The sequence below is a fragment of the Buteo buteo genome, chromosome 2, assembly GCF_964188355.1.
Source record: "Buteo buteo chromosome 2, bButBut1.hap1.1, whole genome shotgun sequence".
Classification (NCBI taxonomy): domain Eukaryota; kingdom Metazoa; phylum Chordata; class Aves; order Accipitriformes; family Accipitridae; genus Buteo; species Buteo buteo.
In genome coordinates, this window is record NC_134172.1 from 33,639,995 (window position 1) to 33,662,584 (window position 22,590).

General features: G+C 40.6%; 1 protein-coding gene across 2 annotated transcripts; it reads left to right on the forward strand.

Annotated features, from left to right (window-relative positions):
• Window positions 1-204: 204 nt before the first annotated feature.
• Window positions 205-19,997, forward strand: TSPAN13 (tetraspanin 13). Of its 2 annotated transcripts, none has more exons than XM_075050275.1 (6): window positions 205-248; window positions 13,516-13,683; window positions 15,011-15,091; window positions 15,959-16,072; window positions 16,412-16,522; window positions 17,710-19,997. In XM_075050275.1, the coding sequence occupies exons 3-6, from the start codon at window positions 15,014-15,016 to the stop codon at window positions 17,782-17,784; spliced, it is 378 nt and encodes a 125-aa protein (XP_074906376.1). In that variant the 5' UTR covers window positions 205-248; window positions 13,516-13,683; window positions 15,011-15,013; the 3' UTR covers window positions 17,785-19,997. The 2 variants fall into 2 exon arrangements, with proteins under 2 accessions (XP_074906376.1, XP_074906367.1); XM_075050266.1 differs by lacking the exon at window positions 205-248 and adding an exon at window positions 595-1,009.
• The last annotated feature ends 2,593 nt before the right edge of the window (window positions 19,998-22,590 follow it).

Genomic DNA, 22,590 nt, shown 5'->3' on the forward strand with positions numbered 1-22,590 from the left:
AGAAAGGATTTTGTTTGCCTGTAAACAAAAGTATTTAACCCTCAAACTAAGGAAATACACAGAAGTAAATACGTAACAAGAGGCACAGTGGAAACATGGCTCTTAATAAAAATCTAAGAAGAACAATGAATATGCCGATGAGCAGCTAGTACAACTCCTCACAGCACCTCAAATCCTCCAACGGCCTGGAAAAGTAAATCCCTGGACGCTTCCTTCGACGACCCAGGGGATCAGGCCACCGCCTGCAGGTACGTGCCATCGCGGAAAGGACAGGGAGGCACCTCTCCTTCCCTAAGCAACAAAATGGCCGAGGAGACGCCAAGCCTCCTCCCGCCGCCCCCGGGTAAGGCGGCAGCGAGCATCCCTCTCCCCAGCTCACCCCGCGGGCAGAGCACGCCGCCACGGACCACACCCCCCGCCCGCGGGCTCTGCCAGCCCCGGCGGCCGCCGCCGCGGGCCCGGGCCCGGGCCCGCCGGTGGAGGGCGGGCAGCTCCCAGCAGGCTGGCCGCGTTCCGCCGCCCCGGGGCGGGGGAGGCGGTGGGGGGCGAGACCCCGGCAGCCCTCCGAACGGTGGAGGGGGAGAAAGGGGCGCGGGGCCGACGCCACCCCCGGTCGAAAGCTGCCCGGGGGGCCGGGCGGGGTCCCTGCGGCGAGGCCGGGGGGAAGCCCAGCCCTCCGGTGCCCGCAGATAACGGGTGACGGGGCCGGCGGGCAGCAACGGCAGCGCCGGCGGCGGCCCCCCCCGCGCCTCCTCGTTTGCATATCTTTACCTTTGCGCCCGGGAGCGGCCAATCAGCGGGCTCGGCGGCGGACGGCGAGCGCCGCTCACCTGCTGCGGCCGCGCCCGCTTGCTGGTGGCCGGCGGGGCGGGGGGCGGAGCGGCGGCCTCCTGCTGTGCGGTTCCCCGGCGGCGGCGGCGGCGGCAGCACCGACGCCGGCGGCGCGATGGTGTGCGGGGGCTTCGCCTGCTCCAAGAACTGCCTCTGCGCCCTCAACCTGCTCTACACGGTGCGTGGCCGCCGCGCTGAGGCGAGGCGAGGCGGCGGGAGAGGCGTGGGCTGCCCCGGCGGGGTCTCCCTCGCCCGCCGTGTGGGGAGGGGAAGCGGTGGGGCTCGCTCCGGCCTGAGGCGGCCTCCGCTCGGTGGGCTGGTGCTACGGCGCCGGGAGGGTGGGGGGGCTCCGAGCCGGGGCCGCCGCTCGGCCGCGGCCTCCGGCTGGGTGGGGAAGGTGGCACCGGTCAGGCCGGGCTTTGTCACCGCAGGGACGTGGCTCCCCGGGATCAAAATCCAGGGCGGTCCGGCAGCGGGCGGCATGGCGAGCGCTGCCCGCCCCGGGGAGGGGGGATGTCTCCTCTCCTGCACCCCCCCCCCGCCTCCCGCCGCGCTGGGCCGGGCCGGGCCGGGCCGATGTGGGGAGGGGGCGGCCGCCTGGCGAGGGGAGGCCCGGCCCGGCCCGCCGGTGCCTTTTTTCGCTTTCTAGAAAGGTCGCTGCGCCAACCCAGGCGTGAACGAGGAATGGTGTATTTTGTTATTCCTCAGCCAAGGAGCGGCGCTGAAATAAGTGCAGTTCGGTGAGTGACAAGTGCCGTGTTGGTGTATGAGGCCCGAGGAGACCCGTACAGACCAAGGCATATTGGAGAGGGAGGGGGCGTGCTGGAGAGGGCCCCAGCCCCCTGGTAACCTGGCTTCCCTGCACTCTGCTGGGACGGACCAGCAAGTTACAAAGTCTGGCTGCTTTGGGGTGGTGGGAACATGTGTGTGTGGGGGGAGGAGTAGTATGCTAAACTAAAATAACTGACTCGCTGGATGGGGAGCTCCAGGCAGGTGCCTGCTTTTGGCCGGGCAAGTTGGAGGACCTATTTCCAACAGAGAACGATAAAATCTCCAATTGTGCTATAGCTGTGGGGTTTTCTCCTCATTATCTACTTTAAAATGATACAGAAATAGCAAGAAACAGGACTACATGTAATGGCTTCCTCTCACAGCACTTCTGGAGAGGTAGTGTGTCCTCTAATGTTTCACGTTAACAACAGTGCTTGGAGATGACTTTCAGCCGACTGAAATTGGGGTCAGCCAGTGCTTGCGGGCAGTTGTATCGGTGCTTTTCTGAAAGCACTGCCTGCTCTCAACTGAAGGCGAGACAGGAAAACAAACAGGTCTAACGCTGTTCATCAGAACAAACAGTTCTCGTAACTGGCGGTTACTGGACCTGATGGTAATCATCAGGACGGAGCATGAATGGATGTAGAAGTGCCTGTGCTGAAGCCAGAGTTATTTGTCATTATGTTCTTTGGTGTATGAGATGACCCTCGTTCCCTCAGAAAAGAGCAGAACGAAAGTCTTATTATAGGAGAAGCTGTGCTATTGCACGTGCTTCCTTGGAGGAGCTTGCAGAGTGGAGTATGTCCCTGAAAAAGTCTCTGGAGCATGCTTAGGGAGCCCAGCCTACCTGCTGTGAGTCAGCCGGGATCCTTGTGATGCTATGGGTTGCCCATGCCACCCCCAGCCAGAATAGAGGGGGGCAGGTAGGCATTGTCTCGTTTGACATCTGTAGTTGGAGTTAAGTTTAGTGTATGTAGACTGTCATGATGAAGGTAAGTTAGAATCATAGAATAGCCTGGGTTGGAAGGCGCCTCAACAGATCATCTTGGCCAGCTTTTCATGGGATTGCCCCATCCCAGTGGATGAGTTATAGGTGAATTGTCCTGTCCTGATTTCTCTTTTCAGTAAACCAGAGGTTAATGCAAGACTTATTTTTGTTATTGTTGTTACTATTATTATTTCTTGAGTGGCAGAAGAGTGAGAGAAATCTGGATCTTTCTAACATAATACACGCACAAATCTCATTTTGATGTCATGTGGACAGCAGCTGTTTTTTCTGAAGACATCATCACTTATTCCTACAGCCATATATTAACCAGGTGTAAGGAGTCTGGTAGGTCTTTTGGGTGTATTTGGCCTCAGCAAGGGTGGGTTGATCTTTGGGACTGCTGTAGTTCTGTTTGTGATACTTGTACAATGCACATATGACCTTAATCTTGCTCGGATGTCTCCTTGAGTAGAATTTACTTTGTGGGTGTCACTTGGTATTCTTTCATCTGACCTATGCAGCGCGTACATTTTTGCTGAAGGGAAGGAATGACTTCTTTGAATTATAGTAACTGGAATATCTGATTGTTACTGCTTGTGTTGCTTATTAATTATAGGCAAGTGACAAGACTAATGCTTTTAAATTCTGAGTTGCAGGCATAACGTTTAAGGTGTTTAGTTGGCCTGATGGAGTTGATCTAGCAAAATGTGTAGGCTTCTCTGTTCCTTGGTTAGACAAAAACCTGACAATACAAGACTTGGGTTGCAACAGCACAATGAATGATGGGCTTATTTTTTCCCAGCTGGAAAAAAAATACAGAGGACAACCAGAATAAGAACTTCACTATCATCTTTTTAAGCAATGTTAATTCACAGTAGTAGTTGTTGGGAAGGAAGTAGTGGGGGTAAGAAGGGACATAAGGTCAAATAGATAACACTTGAATGTTTTTCTAGCTAGCATTGATGTGTGTATCATATGCTTGGAATTAATTGACCCTCAGAACTGTATATTGGGAGTTACAGTTTATATTCTGCTTTTCTTTAAAACGCTCCTAGGATAGGATATTGGAGATTGGTTTTTGTTTTTGTTTGTTGGTTTGTTTTTTTTTAAATGCTATCTTGTTTTACTTTTCACTGTAGTACACCAAGAAAAATATATGTCCTGTCAGTAATAAATCAGTTACTGGTTTAAGGCAAGAAACCAGAAACACACTAAGCTAACTGCTTGCTTAACATTCTTTTCACATGGTACTTTGCTGATGACCTTTGGTTCTTCTCTGGACTAAGTAAATGTCCTTAGGCCCTGATTCTGTTTTTAAATTTATTTTATATGAGTAATTCTGGCTTCTATGCTGAGTCTTGCAGACTTCAGTATAGTTCCTTATGGGTATTGGAAGAGTAGAGAAAAATAATTGAGACTCTTTGTTGACTCATTATGTATATAATGATGTGTATTGCTGGAATAAGGTCTTACATGGAAGAACTGTCTGCATAGAAGGACGTTTAAAATACTATTTTGGGGTATCTGACCAATTTTGTCTTTATTTATTCAGTCATATTTATATTTCCCATCAAATGGCAAACCCATACAAACTGTTTGAAATGCCTGTCCGCAGAGTTCAGCCAAATTCAGGGATGTGTACATAACTCAAGACTTCTAACCTTCCAGGTATGAGAACCCTAGATGCTGGCTCCACCAATATTTGCTCACTTCAACCAGACAAGGATTTCCTTAGGTAGACAGTGTTCCTTCCAAGGAAGTCTTAAGTAATTGTGTTGAAGTGTGAGCAGTTGATATCTTACTTCAAATCAGATTCTCAGAAAGGAAAGGGAAATTCCTAAGTCCTAGCTAGTGATGAGAGATTGAAGTGGTAGCTGGGCCACAAGATTAAATATTCAAATTAAAAAAAAAAAAAATTACTGGCAGTCAGTTCATTTGGGTGGTGTGTGCTGTTTTTGTCACCCAAGCAGCTACTTAATTATGCTGCAGCAGCACACATGAACTGTTTGTTGTCAGTGTGTAAACATGTTGCTTTTGTTTTGATAAGCAGGCTTTCCGTTTTTCTTACACCTAGAGTGACCATTTGATTTAAAGTAAAACATGCAGTACCTTTACCATTAAGAGTGTGTATTTTTTAGTAGCACAGAGTTCATTCCACAAGAGCATCCGTGTTTCCTCTTAACACTGGAAAGTACTTTTATCAAAATAATTTACTTTTTATAATACTTTGTGCTCTGAACTTGTTTTCTAGACTGTCCTGCGTTTTGCATCAGTTTCCAAAGCATTGTCTTTGAAAGCATTTTTTTTTTGTATTGCTGCCTGTTGTTCTGTGGGTGCAGTATTTATTGAAAGTGTAATTAGTGCATTTCTGCCCTCTTCATCAAAATTGCTTTTCCTGTATTATGGAAGTATACAAAGATGCGTACAGAAGTTCTCAGATTTGGACAGCGCATGTTTGGCATGGTAGGGTTTTTAATAGTATTTGTTTCAGTTGCAGCATTTCCAATGCAAAGGGGTGAGCATGTTACATCTTCCATGTGGATCTGTTAGCTCCATTTCCCTTCTGTCTGCGTAGAGGAAACTTGGTGTTTGAGGCAGGGTGAACATCTGGATTTTCCTAGGGAAAGGGAATGTGACTCTTTTCCATGTTTTCTGGTAATTTCTGACTGCTGTAGTGGCTATGCAGAGCCAGGTACTAGCAGACAGGAATTGGAGAAACACCATTCTTCTGTCATGTGCCAGTTTCTCTCACAGTGGTAAATGAACATGTGATCTGGGAGTTCAATTCCATTTTGGTTTGTATAAGCTTGTTTTCAGCTGTGAGAAGTCACCAGTAAACAGCCCGCTGTTTGCTGTGTCTGACAGTCTGTGGTCAGCATTCAGGAGTACAGTGTCAAGAGTTTTCCCCAGCAGCCTGTGCTGGCTGGTCTAGCTCATCATCCTAACTAGATGCTCAGCAGATGGGGCAGGTTGACTTGGAGCCATTCCTGTCATTCTCAAAGATACTTTGAAGGCGGCAGTATAAACTGTTTTATCTAGTCTTGATGTGTAAATAAAATAGTGGTAGAGAAGCTCCCAGGTATGCAGCAGGAAATTGGTCATGTGAATTTAGTCTTTTTTTTTCTTTTTTTTTTTTCTTTTTTTTTTTTCCTTCATTGGCTTTTTGGGAAGGTTCCTGTGTTCACACTTGAGAATACAGAAGAGTGACTACCACAAAAATATAGATACATATTTTAAGACTTTTTGTCAGTGCTTGGGAATGCCCTCAGCTATACTGTGTATCAGTTTATAGTTAAAGTGACAGCGGTTTGTGGTAGCAGGTCAGAATTCAGACATGTGCTGGGTCTGTAGACCAGATATGGGTGGGTTTTGTTTCTTCACTTGCGCAGAGTGCATAGTGGCATTTAGAGCTAGGAAGGCAGACTGTGTTTAGTGAAAGAACTGGAGAATGACAGGGCACAGAAGGAGGTGGCTGTATGGAGCATGGTATGTTTTGATACCACTAATGTTTTCAGCCATCCGAGCGGTGCAGATTGACACTTCAAAACCAGCACAATTATCGAGAAGCCCTTTGAATGCCCTGTAGTAGCCTTGTAGCTTAAATCATTGTGTTCTTTCTACTGTTCTTTTCACATTGAGGGAGATGCATATGAGGAAGAAGGATCTGTGGGATCACTGGACTTCCTGAAAACGTTTTGCAACTTCTTAAAAAAATATGAACAAACAAGCAAGCAAAAGCAAACATTTCCGAAGATTGTTGTTTCTGCTACACAGCAGAAAGCTTTCATTTCCAAAGACCAGGGAGTATAAAACAGGAGTTAAGTCTCACTGCCATTTTAACCTGAAAGAAGCTTGTCACGTGGTCAGAAACATTGGATCCTAATTATTGGCCAATAACATGAAGAGCTCTGAACTAGGCCTGAACCTGAAAGAACTGGCTTTGGTGATAAGAGACAGGAATGCTGCCTTTCATGTGAATTGCTTGTTCCACATCATGTGTCTCAAGGCTGTTCAGTAACCAGACTACTGATCGCTCTTCATTTAAATAAATCATCTAAAGGTGGAAGACTTTGCTTTCTGTTAGAAATCCTTTGAAGGTACCCAGAGCTTTCCTTACTGCTTAGCCTTTACTTTGCTTTCAGTAAAGCTGAAGAAGTACTGTAAGGAGATAAAGTGGCCTACAGGTTTGCTAGCTTACAGCTGTGATAGAAATCAATTTAGCTTAGTCTTAATTTGCACCACTATATACTGCCCATTGTTTTAACATGATGTTTTTAGATGAAGTGCAGGGAACCAGAAGAATTGTCTTCTAGATTCTCCATGGCTGTGCAGAAATGGTTGGCCAAGTTGAAGGGGAGAGCAGTAGTAATCTCTACCTTCAGAATATATACCATTCGGGGTTTAAAATTTAAAGCCCCCTTAAAAGAAGTGGAATATGAACTTACATGTGGAGAGAGAGTTTAGGGAGGATGTGTTTCATCATGTGTGTCATCTCTCTGGTTTTAGTTCCTGTTCCATATCCAGCCTGACAGCTATTCTGTAAATATTTCCTTTGCTGATACTAGTGTAAATGCTATATAATCTCTTTACCTGGGAGTGGTGAGGCTGTATTTCTTGACATTTAAGTTCTGAAGTGCAGTTTTTACTAAATCCTTTTTGGGCTGAGGCTACAAGAAAACAGTGGGAACATTAACTTCTGCATATGACTTCCTTCCTAGCAAGCAGTCTAAGGTATTTCTGGTTGAAATACTGAAAAGTTGCTAGTTAGTCTAAATAGCAGATTTGTTTGTGGCTTGCTGTTGATAGAAGAAGGAACTGTTTTTGGCATTTGAATTGTTTCCCACAGGCATTGTCTAGAGAAATAATTTGTCAGTATCTTAGTTTCTTTTTTGTAATGTAGACTATAAGCTTGTGGATAAGTACACAGTGGGTAAGTGTGAAGTGAAATACATTTTTCCAGCACAGGAGTGAGGGAAACGAGCAGCTATGTGCACAGGAGAACTTGGATTTAAAGAACAGAGCGAATTAAGGGCTTTTATTTTTTTTTGTAGGGGAAGTAGTAATTTATGCAGCAGTAAGGGGAAAGATAACCCCAACAAGTACTATAAAGGCTAATGCTTTAGTTGTGTTATTAAGAAGTTAACTAGAGAACAGGACAATCAAACTTGTGATGACTTTACCTCTGTGACAAAGAAGTTCTTTGTCTAGAAATTGTTATTTTTGAAACATCTATGAAGCTCAAATGTGTGTGTGTATATATGTTTAAAAAAAATATAACGGAAGTCACTTAAAGTGGAGTCTGATCGATTCCACTGATCCTTGAACTTAAGTTCCTAAAAGCTTTCTTATATTGATGCTGACACTGGAGTAACATTTTGGCAATATGCTTGATTTTCTTTTTTTTTTTTTTTTTTTCCTGACTCTGTAGATAAAAATACTTGATCTCATAGTGAAAACTACTGATCTTCAATTAGGATTTGTGCCACCTATAGGTTTGTTCCGGTAAAGCATTTACTTAATTTCAAATTGAAGAGTTTATATATTGGATTATGCTAACCCTGTGTTTGCGTGTGTGGTTTTTAAATAAGGGTGCTAGGGTTTGTATTGATGGAGAAGATATTATAGAGTAAATGAGGATGTTAAATTTAAAATACTAGCTGTCACCACCCCGCTCCCCCCAGCACACACACTTCCCATGGCTCTGTGTTGCTTTTCTGGTTTGTGGACAGTATGTGCTTGCAGCATCTTTCTGTGAGACATATTGCTCCAGCTTGAGACTGTAATAAATTCTTTTGCTCTTAATGCCTGTTGGCTTTCCATGTAAACATGCCTTAAGTGAATGGGACCTTTTAAAATCACTTCTGAGAACAAGACTTGTACTTGTATTTTTGAAGCTGTTTAAGTACTTCTGAAGAATTGTTCATTGCTCTTTTATTGAGAGACCTTACTGCTTGTAAGAAGGTGTTATGTTGATATGGGGTTTAGGAGCTATTTAATGAGCTAGATGGTACAGAATAGTCCTTGGTCAGTGCTAAATCTGTCTCTTCTCTGCCTGTTAAAATTTTTATTTTTGGTGTGGGGAGCAGCAAAGTTTCTGTGGTGGAAGAGCTGGCTGTGGTGTGTGGGAATGATGGTTGGAAAGGACTTCTGGGGCTTATCTATCCAGGTTCCTGCTCAAAGCAGGATTTCAAGTAACACTTGTTTGCCAGCTGTGGCTTTGTTTACCGAGTCTTGAAAACCTCTGAGAACAAAGATTATCACCTCTCTGAGTACAGCACCAAACCACCTTGCAGATGCTTTTTCTAATGTCCAGTCTGAACCTCCCAAGCTGTTATTTATGATACTGGGAAGAGTTTGCCTCCATTTTTTGTAATGTGCCTTCAGCTTCAGTTGCTAGTAGATTATCCCTAGGCTGCTTCATTGTCAGACTAAGCGAACTCAGCTCCATCACCTGCTTCTCAAACATCATCCTGAAGGCTCCAGGCCATTTTGGTGACTCCATCCAGGTTCTCAAATTCCTCTTCAGCCTGGGGGGTGTGAAATAGGACACAGTACTTGAGTTACAGTCTCACCAGCATTGAGTTCCCTTTGATTGCAGTCCTCTTGGCTTTCCCTATTTGCAAGCAGACTCTTGGCTCATATTCAAGTTGGCAACCAGTTTGATCTCCAGATCTATCTCAGTAAGGCTGTTCAACTGGTCTGTTCCCAGGCTCCACTGAAGCACCTCAGGACCAGAACTTTGCACTTCACGAGGTTCCTGTTGGCTTATTCTTCAAGTTTATCAAGGTCCATCTGAGTTGAATCTCTATTTGGAGAGTCACTTACTCTTCCTTGTTTAGTATCATCCACAAATTTTCTGAGGATTCATTCTGTCTTATCACCCAGGTTGTTGATGAAGGTACTGTATATTGGCCCCGGTATCAGCCTTTGTAGTGCTTCTTACCCACTACCAGTTGGATGCTGGGCCATTGATTACTACCCTTTAAGCTCAGCAGTCCAGCCTGTTGTTATTCAGTCGAACAGGCCATTTCTCCAACCCATGCCTTTTCAGCTTACTAATGAGTCTCTTGTGGGAAACTGGATCAGTCCTAATCGCTAAAAGCTGGCCTGTGATTTCATATATTTCTGGTAGATTTATCAAGCAAATATTGGAAGTGTTAGTAACCAAGGCTAGCTTTATGTGAGTAAACTTATACAGGTAAAATGGAGTTTCACATGTACTTCAGTCTTCCAAGGATGACGCAGTTTTCATTGGGGGAGTTCTGGTGTTGTGATATGTGGTTTCAGTAAAATAAAATGTGATGTTCAGAATCTCAGTAGGGAGTCCTTTTTCCTTTATTTAACAGAAAAAGGTGAATTTTTAATAAATAGATAAAGCTTATATGCCTAGAATGTACATATTAATCATTTAAAAGTAATTGGGGTTGCTAAGTAATTTTGTTTCAAGTACATTTTACTGCAAAGTCTTAGCAGCTTCACTTTTAGAATATTACATCTAAATCCTTTTGTTTCAAAACACTGGAATAAGCACTGTTGAGTAGTCATTTCTAGTGGCTAAACAGTGCCTAATGCTATGAGCATTGCATTGTTTTACAGACTTGTAAAACCTTTTCCCAAAACAGCTTAAGTTATTTTTCCGGTTTTTAGTAGTGTGCGTTTACTTTAGTTTTTCATGTTATGGCACTATAAAACTATATATATACACACACATATATATATACACTTTTATTGCATATATACAAATATATATATATATATAGTTTTATTGCTCAACATTCAGTTAGTCCAATCCAAACCTGAAAATGAAGGAATAACTATAATTTCCTCTTTCAGTCAACATGCAGAGGAGTCAGGAACTTAATGCTAAATCTGTTTCTGGAATGGTTTGTAAACCTGCAGTCTCCATTTCAGTTTTGAAACACAAAGTCAGTTTTCCACCATTTTAAGTGGCCAAAATTGGAAGAGCCGATAGTTATTTTAACCCAAATCATGCATCTGCCTGAGTGGATACAGCATTTTCACATGGCTTGCAAGCCAGAGCTCAGTAGCAAGGATCTGTGATCATACTGAATTTCCAGATGTTTTAAGGAATTAGACACTGGACAACTTTGTCTTGTGAAAGAAGAGAAGACACTGCCTTGGTATGATGGAGGTGAAGCTTGAAAGTGAGACTTATGACTACAAAGCTAGAATGTGATCAAAAGAGAAACTGAACTATTTTATGTTATTTTCTTTTTCAAAGTCAAGTCACCTGATTCCTGAACATCTGGGATTCAATAATGGGTTTAAAAGCCAGAGAGGCTTTTTTTCCACTTGAAAACCACGGCAGTTCTAGATCAGTATTTGGCCGTTTCTACTAGAAAAGGTTTTTGGGCCAGGGGGGCATGGTAATAACTTTTCATGTCATACACACTAATTTCATGTACTTATCTTCAGAATAACAGAAGCTGAGATGAGTAACAGCAGCAAGAAGTAACCAGTACCCTGCAGCTCATGCACTGGGTTTATCCAGTAGGTGTTTTAGGCACAGGTTTTGTTTAGGTCTCTTCTTTTGATTGTGATACTTTAAGAATAAAACTCGTTTCATCTAGTTGTTTTAGACCTCTTATGAATGAGCAAAGAGCTGAACAAATACACATTTTGGTATCCTGGAGGCAGATTGGTGAAAATAAAGATTTGCAGTCATAGCTCAGGCAGAAGTAGGAAGTATTGGTGAAAATCATTAGGAACAAAGTTTCTTCTGCTTTTCTTTGTGAAATAAATTGAAATTTGACATTCCCTTTGAGATTTTTTTTTAATGAGATAAAACTTTGAAAAGCTGTGTAGTGACAATGTGAGTTCAGTGCTTAGAAGTTGATACAGAGCATGGGATGTCAGCCAACACTCTCTGATTGGAAATTGCATTATGGGATTTCTTTTGTTGTTAATTTCTGATGCTTACATGGAAAAATAAATCTTCCCAGTGGTATGAGACAATGAAATAAAGTGAATGGGCATAGATCACAACAGGTAGGTCTTGCACTTAACTGTCTGATTAGCAAGGCTAATTCTTAATGTAATAACATCAGAAAGTTTATAGCCTTGTGCAGCATGCATTCAGAAAATCTGTCTGTGGCAGAGCCAAAGCTTTTTGTTCTGTTTTATTTTTTTCTTCCCTCCCCTCTGTAATTTAGATTCACAACATCTTGGCCCAGTGTCGGTTTTAAATAAACATGGTGATTAAGGCTTTTTGTTTAAGACAAACAAAGGCAAATGTGAATAAATCCTAGAACTCTACTGGTACTGAACAATTCCTTTGCATTTTATATCATTCTTTTGTCTCTTCATGTGGTAAGAGAGAGGTGTAGGTCTGACATATCTTCCTTTTCTTCTTGCAGACTGTCTTACATTTCTCATGTGGATTATTGGCTTGTGTTAAAAATGTTTTTTGAGATGTGTTCCTGTGTGAACACATGAAAAAAACACCCACTATGTTTTGGTTATGATGAGCATCACTACTTGTTTCACTAACTTTGATGTTGTCTTAGATTTCCATGTTTCAAAAGCAGCATTACATAGGTCAGTCTTCTAAAAGGTACTTAAGTTGAAAAAATATATGGACATAAACCCAACAAAAATGCCCTGCTGTAGTGTAAGTATACTGAAATGATAAGGTTAGAAATTTCCTCTTTTTTCCCCACTCCTCTGGATAAGCAGTAAAACATCATGAGATATGTCTTGTTTAAACGGAAACTGGTGGGTAAGTGTAATTAAGGGCTTGCTCTGTATTTGTTGTCAAATAAAGCCAAGTAGTTGGACCAGACAAAGCGCTTACTATTTTGTTTTGTAGGGTTTTTTTTTTAATAACTATATAACTTCTGGGTATTTTTAGGTGACATCAGGGTTTTGGAAACTTGGTTAAAACTTGCATGTTGAATTGGTGTTATTTAACAGAGAACGTAATGGGTGATACGTTAGACATACGTCTAACTGTTTCAAAGAAGAGTGTTGGACATCTTGTGTATTGGACATCTGGGTTGGCTTTGTCTGCTGCTTCCCGCCTGCTGTACCTCATTACAGATTTGTCTGCAGCTTTTCATGTTGGAATTTTTTTTTGTTCTGTGTTTTTGGCATGGAAACAGGAAAGGCTGGAGCTTCCTGCCCATATAAAGAGTAAAACCCAGTAAACTAGCTGGGACAGATTCTGCCTGCCTTCCCTGAATACCATCTTTAAAAGGAAGGAAACAGCCTAAGAGTGTTTTGGGTATTGAAATAGGATTGACTTCATAGTAGAGCTATTTTCTGGAAGAAATATGTAGCAGAGACAGGACACCTTTATTGTTTTACTACATGAAGTCCTTGAGATACAAATCTAAAAAGTACTTTTGTGTGACCTCATTAACTGTTGCGTTGCATCATCAACTATGTAGAAGCTTCTCTAATGAATTAATACAGCTGTATTCCTGATTGCACTAAGCTTTGGCAAACTGCATTTTTTTACATGTTCAGGGCTGTGGAGCTATATATCCTATTTTCTTTAAGTACACTGCCTCTGTTTCAGAAAACACCTGGAATTTTCATTCTTCTTCCATTCTGTGAATTCAAGTCTGATTTTTATCTTATTTGTCAATTCTGTTATAATCTGCACTTCAGTGTCTCTAGTCAGTCACAGATAAGGTGGCTTGACTTGTAGGTAGATTAAATTGTAACAGCTCCACATTAACAGTATTGAAGAATATGTGTGCCTTAAAACATGTAGAACTGAAGTTACCTCCACAATGAAGTGGAGGATTGGTTTGTTTAGGGTTGTGCTTCTTTGCTTCTCTTTGCACTGGAAAGAAAAATTGTACCTTTCTAATAACAATTTAAATGTAAAGAATGTAGCTGTGTGTAGGTTGAGCCTCTTTTAATATGCAGACTAACTTTTTGTTTTCTCTTCCCTCCAGCTGGTAAGCCTGCTGCTGATTGGAATTGCAGCATGGGGAATCGGCTTCGGCCTCATCTCTAGTTTCAGAGTCGTTGGAGTGGCAATTGCAGTAGGAATTTTCCTCTTCCTTATTGCCTTAGTCGGATTGATTGGTGCGGTGAAACATCATCAAGTACTGCTATTCTTTGTATCCTTCTGATGCATTACATGGATTGCAGCTTGGTTCAAGCCATGTAAACAACCTGCTCTGTCTGCTGAGACTAATGTGGAAGGTCCTTCAGAAAGAGAACAGAAATTCACAATCTTATTTTGGTCAAGTGCAGTCTAAATTAAACTTCCTTCCTATTCAACTTTATTCCAGCTTCCTTTTTTTCTCCCTTGTTTGTGCTCTGAAGACAGAAGTATTCACATCTCCCCTTTCCAAAATTAAAATATTTTAATTTTTTGAGAGCTTTTTGTGGCGGGTCACTGTGTCACAGATACCTCTTTCTGTGTGCTCAACCCTACACCGAGCTAGAGTATGTGAACTATTAATGTTTAAAGGTAGAGAAAGGTGATACTTCCAGGTAGCGAGCTGGTTGTAGCTGGCAGAGGAATGCATCTTGGGTAATGCAGGCTGTCAAGAAGCACTTTCTTTTCATACCTAGTCTTTTAATTATGAACCCAGACTAGAAATGAGCACAGGCCTTCTCAGTGTGCTTTGCTGCCCCTTTATGCTTACTGATGCTGCGTAAGCAGTTTGTGGTGCTGCCTTGCATAACAAAATTGATAAGTTTGGTGAGAAAAGAGATTAATGAGCGGAAATTCTTATTTTTCTGGTTCTGGTCTATGAGTAAGTAGTGACATCCACTTTACCAACAGTTTAACTGCGTGAGGTAAGTATCTGCATCTGAACACAGGAGCCAAACTGTGAAGACAGTGGCCGACTTTCAAAATGTGATCTTTAGTATCAAAGTTTGTTCTTGAAGTTTTATACTGTTTTCTGATGCATTAGTCCAAAAGTGTATGAGGCTGTGTTCCAAAAGCAACTCTCACTTTTTTTTTAATCTAGACTAAAATTACCTTTTGTAATTAATGACAAGACTATGTCATTGAAGAAAAAAAAATCTGAATATGCAATACCCAGAAAAGTATTTTCTTTAGTACTTTATTTAAGTGAAGTATCTTGGAATGAGAACGTGAGTCCCTAAAGCTGGAGAAATTGGCTATAGATTTTTCTCTCTCAGATCTCCTTTTATTAACTTCTCTGCTCATGTTGTCATGCTAGGCAAGAAACACCTAACGCAGAAATACTAGCTATGTACAATAGTAGCCAAAAAGTGATAATATATGGTGATTGAGTTCTGGGAACATTATTTGGGTCATCTTTTCCACATCCACAGTCAGAATTTACTTCTATATTTACTTTGTTTTAAAGGACCTATTGTTATCCAATGAAATAAGGAATACCGTTAGGCGTATGTGTTATGAAAGTAAAATTAACTTGAGAGTGTATCCTTAACTACTATTTCCAGTACATGATTATTCTTTTGCTGGTCTTTATTGTCCAGTTTTCTGTCTCCTGTGCCTGTTTGGCACTAAACAAGGAACAGCAGGTAAGAAAAGTTTCTTGACTTCTCAGTTAATTTATAGCATACTACTGTAAATATGTACGTACACATGTTATATATATATATATGTATGTATGTATGTATATACACACTCACACATATAGTCTGCCACAAAATGGGAAGAGTATATTTTAAGAAAATCAGCATTATCCTTTTAAATAAGGACTAGCCCTTGGGCAGTGCTTGGCTGTGGTAGCTAGTAAGCCATACATCTGGGTTCTAAAACTACTTTCAGCTGTCTTTTTTTTAATTGTTTTGTTTTTAAGCTTCCTATGTAGATTTATGGTCACAAGTTTAGCAGCAGGATATCTTGACTATATCATGTGTTCAGCAACTCCAGATAAGCTGATGAAATCTACAATAATCATAATGTAAACATGATAAAGCCACTGAATTGTTCGTGTGTAACTGAAAAGGTCATGACTACATTAGGAACAGAGGTGACCCTTAAGTGTGAAAGTAAAACCAGCTTCTGTGGAGTATGGAGACTAATTCTTACTGTGTAAGAAGCAGGCAAGGGTACAGTGACTAAATAATCAGCTTCCTACATATAAGCACACTTTTTTGTTTACAGTCTGAGTGGTTGCTGTTAGATTAGTTGCATGTCCCATTACTAGTGCTGTTACTGGGTTTAGGAAAAAGAAAGGAAGAAAATTATAACCATGAATGTGCTGCTGCTAGGTGCTGCCATTTCATTAGCTACACATGTTGTTTGAACATTCAAGTCATTCTTTAATACGTTGTCCTGTTAGACTTCAAGATCTGAAGGTTTTACTTGGCTTGGTATATTGGTTTCCAATGAAACACAAAACAGTTCAGTTACTATAATATTTATTTGCTTATGCCTTCTAGAGTCAACTTCTAGAGGTGGGATGGAATAACACTAACAGTGCGAGAACAGATATTGAGAGAAATCTGAATTGTTGTGGATTCAGAGTTTTTGATCTGAATGAAACCTGCGCCTCTGTAAGTTCTTCAAGCATGAAAAAACTTAAAACTTCATTGTGTTTGTTCAAATATGTACAATTGTTTTCATAGTTGCAGAAAGCAGAGTTTTTGAGAAATGTGTAAGGTAGTTGTTACAATGATACTAAGCTCTTTAGTTAACTTATTGGAAACATAATCACAGGCACGCTGCAAAGGTTGTACACCATTGTCATTTATATACTTGCTTTCTTGATGTCTCTTAAAACTGCTAGAGGTTTGTCCGTGGCTGGCAATCTTTTATAGAGCTAACTAGATGCTTTCAATCAATGAAGTATCATCAGAAAATGGTGTGCAATTCACTGTTTGTATCTGCTACAGGATTGTTTTAGAAGTCGCCAGTGTCAACCATGTGCACCTATAATAGAAGAATATTCTGGAATGGTGCTGAGATTTGTTGGAGGCATAGGACTCTTCTTCAGTTTCACAGAGGTGAGTAAGGAGGAAGTTAGAAAATTGACTGCTTTTTCCCCATTTTTAAGACTTAAAAGTTTTGTGAAACTATTTTAGGGGGTTTATTACAGGAACTCTCAGTACTATCTCAGGAGTCAAATAATTACTTAGGTCAAATTTTTCCAGGCTATCAGCTTGCTTAAGTCTACCAAAAGGAGGGCTTGTCTTTATTCAACACTGGGAGTTCTTGCAGCTTTATGTTATTTGGACTACAGACTGCAACTAGATACCACATTAAAATGTGGTGATGTAAAGTTTAAGTTTTGCAGAAAAGTAGCTATTTAGGTTTACCATTCTCCAAAAGTAATAAAGAGAGTGCTGGTGCTTTACTTTGTTCCCCTGTTCTTCCCGCCTCTCCCCACCTGTGCACGCACACACAGTCTTGGGGGTTTTTTGGTTTGGGGAATTTTTTTCATGATGAGTGAACTGTATTTTAAATATCAGGTTAAAAAGGTCTTTGACTCTTAGCTTTAGTATCCAGATGATACATATACTTGCTTTGTTGATCAGTGAATAAAAATCCTCAGAGCAGGTCTTTCATAACCCTGCAGTAAAGCATGTGAAAATACTACTCCTGCTGCTTAGTGCAGTTTTCAGAAGGTTTGTAGATAGTACAGCGACAAGAGAGATACAGTGACTTAAACAGAATCACTCTGACATCTGCCCTCAATTTCTCTACTAAAAATGTGAAGCTGCTAGGAGAGGGAGGAAGGTGGTTGGGGGGAGTGACAGGATTTGAAATTGTAACAGAAAAATAGCCTTATAGGTAAGTGGTAACTGTAAAGTGGAACAATTTAGAGGATTTGTTTATCATTACACTAAAACCAGGTTTATGAGTGTTTATCATTTGGGGAGGGGGAGGAATGATTTAATGCTAGACATGCCTATGAAAAATATTTTGCATTGCATTGTGGGCACAATTTTGGCTTTTTTGTTTTGTTGTTCTTTCTCTTGCTAAGTTTGTATTCTTTCTGAGAAGGTGCATTCTTTTTTCTAATTAGGAAAGCTGGTGTGTGGTTGTGCATTTTTAGCAACAGTAAAATATCCTAAACTTGTGTACTGGAAATTCATTGTCAGGATTTTATGTTTAAAACACATTTTGTAAAACTGATGGAAGATAGAGTGGAGACCCTCTGCTTAATAATATCTTTGGGTTTTGTTTTCAGATCCTGGGAGTCTGGCTGACGTATAGATACAGGAACCAAAAGGATCCCCGTGCAAACCCTAGTGCGTTTCTTTGATAAGTTTACAAAGGACTGAATCTTCTCTCTGCACCCTCTACTTCAAAATACTGATTTTCCATAGTTTGGTATTTTTCCAATAATAGGGATTCTACATGTACCCAAAAGAAAACTTTAATTTCCGTAAGAAATTTGTAGTTTTCATTTAATTTCCCACTATTTTTCTTCTAAGAATCTCTACGTTGAAGTAGACTGGTGCATTGAGTAGCTGGGCAAAGACAGACTGCTGCTCTGAGCTAGACTTCGGTAATTGATGTGGTGAACTCTATACAGTGAGTTTTATAGCACTACTGGCTTCTCCAAAAAAACCCAAAAGTATTTTCTACTGTATTCATTGATTACAAAAATTCACATGATTTTGCATTAAAATGATAAAAATATATGGTGGGTGGTTGGACCGTATGATTTGATTAGGCTTTAGGATGAACTCTAGTCAACTTTTTTGTCTTAATAATGGTCTCCCACGTTCGTGTTAAGGTAAAAATAGAAGCTAAAGATGTTATTTTCTGTAGTGCACATACGTGTATGTTAATGACTACTGTAGCCTTCACCCCTCCCTTTCCCTGTTTGTTTTGGCTTTCTGGTAGCTTTAGAATTTTGTTGAGAATAAAAATTATTCTTTACTTTTTAATGGGTATCTTCACTATGAGAACAATGAATGAAGAAAACCAGGAGAATGTAATCTGCAGCTGATTAACTTGAAACTTTTTTTTTCTTTGACAAGTGAATGAAGTTTGGTATTTGCACAATATCAGAATCAATAGTGGTCTGTCATCTTTAATGTAAGAAACTTGATGTCTGGAGAGTTGTTGTACAGCTATTTTTTCAGATGATGTAAAATTATTGTAATAACTCCACAGTGTATATTCCTCTGTCATCCAGCTAACAGTCTTGATTTCATGAGAGATTGAATGGTGTGTAAAAAAGGAAGAAAGAAAAGTAAAAAAAAAAAAAAACAAACCCAAAAAAAGATGGTTTCCCTTAGTTTGTTTAAAAAAAAAAAAAAGAATTAAAAGTTAGAACAGTACATTATCCATGTAGTAGGTGTTGTCTGAGCTGAAGGAAAGCATCATCCCTCTTCCAACCTATAATAAGTGATGCATCAGCTGGAACATCAGACATTTAAGTACCTGAGGTGCATAATGTTCCATTTGTTTCTAATCACACTGAATTGCAGACCTGCACTGCACCTTTCCTTCATTCAGTTGCTGCTTCTGGTGTGGTAGGCAGCTGCTGTAGCATGAAAGATGGCTCTGCAGGAAGAAAAGGGGAAGAGTATTAAGGCCATCTGCTAAGGAATACAGCATCTGAGCGAGATGGAAAGGAAGACAGTGAGGGCAGACAGAAGTGGGTTCTCATACGGTCTCCCTAGTCTCCCTTTACTAGGGAGATGCCTCCTTGCTCCTGCGAAGGAGGCAAAAAGAAGCTGAAATACATGCCCTTCAGAACACTTTCAGACTTTCATGTGCCCAGTGCTTGTAAAGAAGGAATTGCCTCGAGGGAAGAGTTGAACCTGAATGCAGAGGGATGTCAAGAACTTGCTGAAGACTTCATCTCTTCAGGTGTAGCCGATTCTTCAACGTCTGCTGTCAGCGCCATCTCCTGGTGTTTGGTCTGTGAATTACTGCTTCGTATGTCAAGAAGTATTGGTGTCTGTTTCAAGCATGTAATTGTACACTCAGTGTAAGAGACCACTCATGTACTAAAAGACCTTAAGAGCCTTCAGACTACTACTGAAGTATAACATGAATGTATGCAGCTTTTATTTTTCTTCCCCAAGTTCTGTCCTGTTTAAGCAGCTAACCAGCCATTCTCAATACGTGTCAAGAGGACAGTGATTATCTTGCGGCTGGCTGTCTTTAGCAACAGTTAATTTTCCTAGTCTAGACAGGCTCCGTATTTTGTACATTACTGTAATAAATTAAAGGAGGTGTCTTATGGAGAGGGTGTATGAAGCTTAAAATAATACCACACTGCTGCTTCAATTTTGACTTTATTCCTAATTGTTTTTAATGCTTAGTTTTGGGTGGGTCTGGTTTCATAAATATGGTAGGTGATATTGGAGTGTAAATGTGCATCACTGAGAAAATACTGAAAATGTTACCACTTCAGAAACTTTTATGTCTCATAACATGTGAATTTGTTTTAGTAGTCAAAAGACAGATCAGTGGATCGTATGGTTTGATTAAAGTTTTTCTATCATATTAATAAAACTTTGTCTCTTTAAGATGGTGATTTAAAAGATTGTGATTTAAAAAACCCCAACCAACACAAACCTTGAAATTCACATTGGAGGTGTGGATTCACTTTCGGAATCTAATTCTTAAAGGGAGGCAGTAAAACACATGATTCTGGCTTTGGTTTGGGGGGGAAGAGACTAGCCTTCCTCAGGAGAGGTCTGACTCCCATGTCAGTGTACAAGAAGCGTTGTACTGTTCTGACGTTTTGAAATGGAGCATTTTTTAAAGGTATTTATACCTATTCTTGGTGGGTTTTGTCTTTGAAGTTTTGTTTGTTCATTGCGTTGTCTTTCCTCTTGAGAAAATAGTTTTGGTCATAAAAGTTTTTTGTTTGTTTGGGGTTTTTTTTGTTGTTTTTTTTGTTGGTTGGTTGGTTTCTAGGGAGGCATTTTAACTTTCATCTGACTGCTTGAGGCTTAATTGTAGCCAGATTTTCTAGAAGCTATTTACAGCAGCAGAGTATCAAAATAACACGATTTAACTTGGAGCATTCTTAATGTTTACATTACCTGTCTTTTGACCTTAGCTATGTCGAAATGCTTTCTTAAAGTTTGTTATTCTGGAAAGTGTAGAAGCCTGTCTTGACTTCTTTCAAGGCATCTACACATTTTTATGACATAAAAAATAACTGGCTATAAAATAATAAAATATAATTCTTTTGCATCTGTGTAAGAAAATTAATCCAGGTATTAACTAACATACTGATATCACTGTACAGCATCTGCCTCCTTTCACATGAAAATAATGTATCTATTACAAAAAAGAAAAAGCTTGCATAACTTGAATTGATACCTGTAAAAATGTACCTTAAAACCTATAGCTGATAATGGAATAGGAGTCTGCTGGTATTATTAGCTTGCATTATTATTTTTAGGCCTTCATTATTTAAAGATTGTCCAAATGCTAGTGGGGTTCTGGAAAACCCATCCATCCCATGCACGTCAAGTTACTGAGCATATATACTTCAGAAATTATTTCCCAGGTTTTCCAAAGAAATGGGAAAAGAGCTTTTTTAGGTACCTCAGCTTGGCTTGATGCCTTTGTAAACCTAAATAATCTGTATTTAGAGGAGGGGATGAAAAGAGCAGAATTAAATTGATCATTTATGTGTTAAGACTCTTGCAAATTTGGCTAAGGTCAAAAGCAAACTACAAAAGCACAGCCTTGAGTGAAAAAATTAATTTATTTTAAAAATTAATTTCTTCATACTTGCAGGCTGAACTAGCTTGTATATTTGCACCTATAGCACATAGACTAGTAGACTTTTGTAGAATATGCCTTAAATCCATTTGCTGGATATTATCCATAGCATCACTAAATCAGCTTAAGAACATTATGCTACTTCAGTAGAGTTATAAAAACAGACTTTTAAAATGTGATGGCATGGGCAGCTTTTGTTTTATGTCGGATACACAGCTCTAGCAAGTGTACTTTGGGTCAAGTAGGTAAGATGATTCTGATAACCAATTGCTCCAGCCTCCCTCTGTGCTGTCCCTCTGCTCAGTGCTGTAATCACCTCTTGCTTTTTGTGGATGATAGCTGCTTCTAGAGGATATTTCTGCCCCTATTGCATCCTTTTTTTCCCTCATCTTCTGCTTTGGAAGGAAGAAGGGAAGGACCTTCTGCAGCAAAGAATTTCCTCCTCGCAGTTAAAGGATGCTGCAATAGAAAGGAACATCTTAACTGAACTCCTGCAGCAATACTGAACTGCATGGATGGAGCCCTTTGTAGGTACCACTTGAGATTTTCTGGTTGGTAGGGTTCACATAGCTTGCCAAAGACATATTAGCAGGTGCCTTGCTTCTAATTTTGCTGAGAATTTCCCCTGAGCTGAAACCCTTACTTCTCTTGCCTGCCCTACCTTCTGAGGTGTATTCCTCTCATGGTTATGATCGTGACTGGTAGTGGTGGTAATGGTAATAGCAGTGGTAATAATGGCTGACATTGCCAAAAAGCTGAGAAGATACTGGAGGTATAGTCCTGAGCAAAGTGTTTTCACTGGTACTGCTGCTGACTTCTTCGATATTTGAGATTGGAAAGTCTCCTTTTGGTCTGAGTCTTAAGGTGGTGTGTACTCCCGTGGTGTTCAGCTGCAGGGTTTCTTTTAGTTCTGACTCCTCTTGTCCCTTTTCGGCTTGTAAACAAGCAATCACAAGCTGTAACGCATTCATGAACCTAACCATATACTCAATACAGTATCACTTCTATTAATCATCTCAAGGCTTTACTGAATTCTGAGGTAAGCAGGAATCTTTGAAGGGAAGCAGGTTTCGTCTTTTTAAAAAAAAAAAAATAATTCTTCCAAGTAGGTAGGGTGATCCTCAGACAACTTCAGAATGCAGCCAGTTTAAAAAAAGAAACAAAAAAGCCCCACGCATGTAAGCAATCCTATCCTCTAGTCTTAAGTACTCTTTACGCTTTTTGTTATCTGACTGTAAAGAAAGGGATGATAACGAGAGCTTGACATAGGTTGGTGCTACAGGAAAATAAAAGGAGATAAAGCAGGCTGAGAAGTGCAGAGCTTAGCTAGCTGCTGAAACTGGAGATAAAAAGCTGCTTTCCTGGG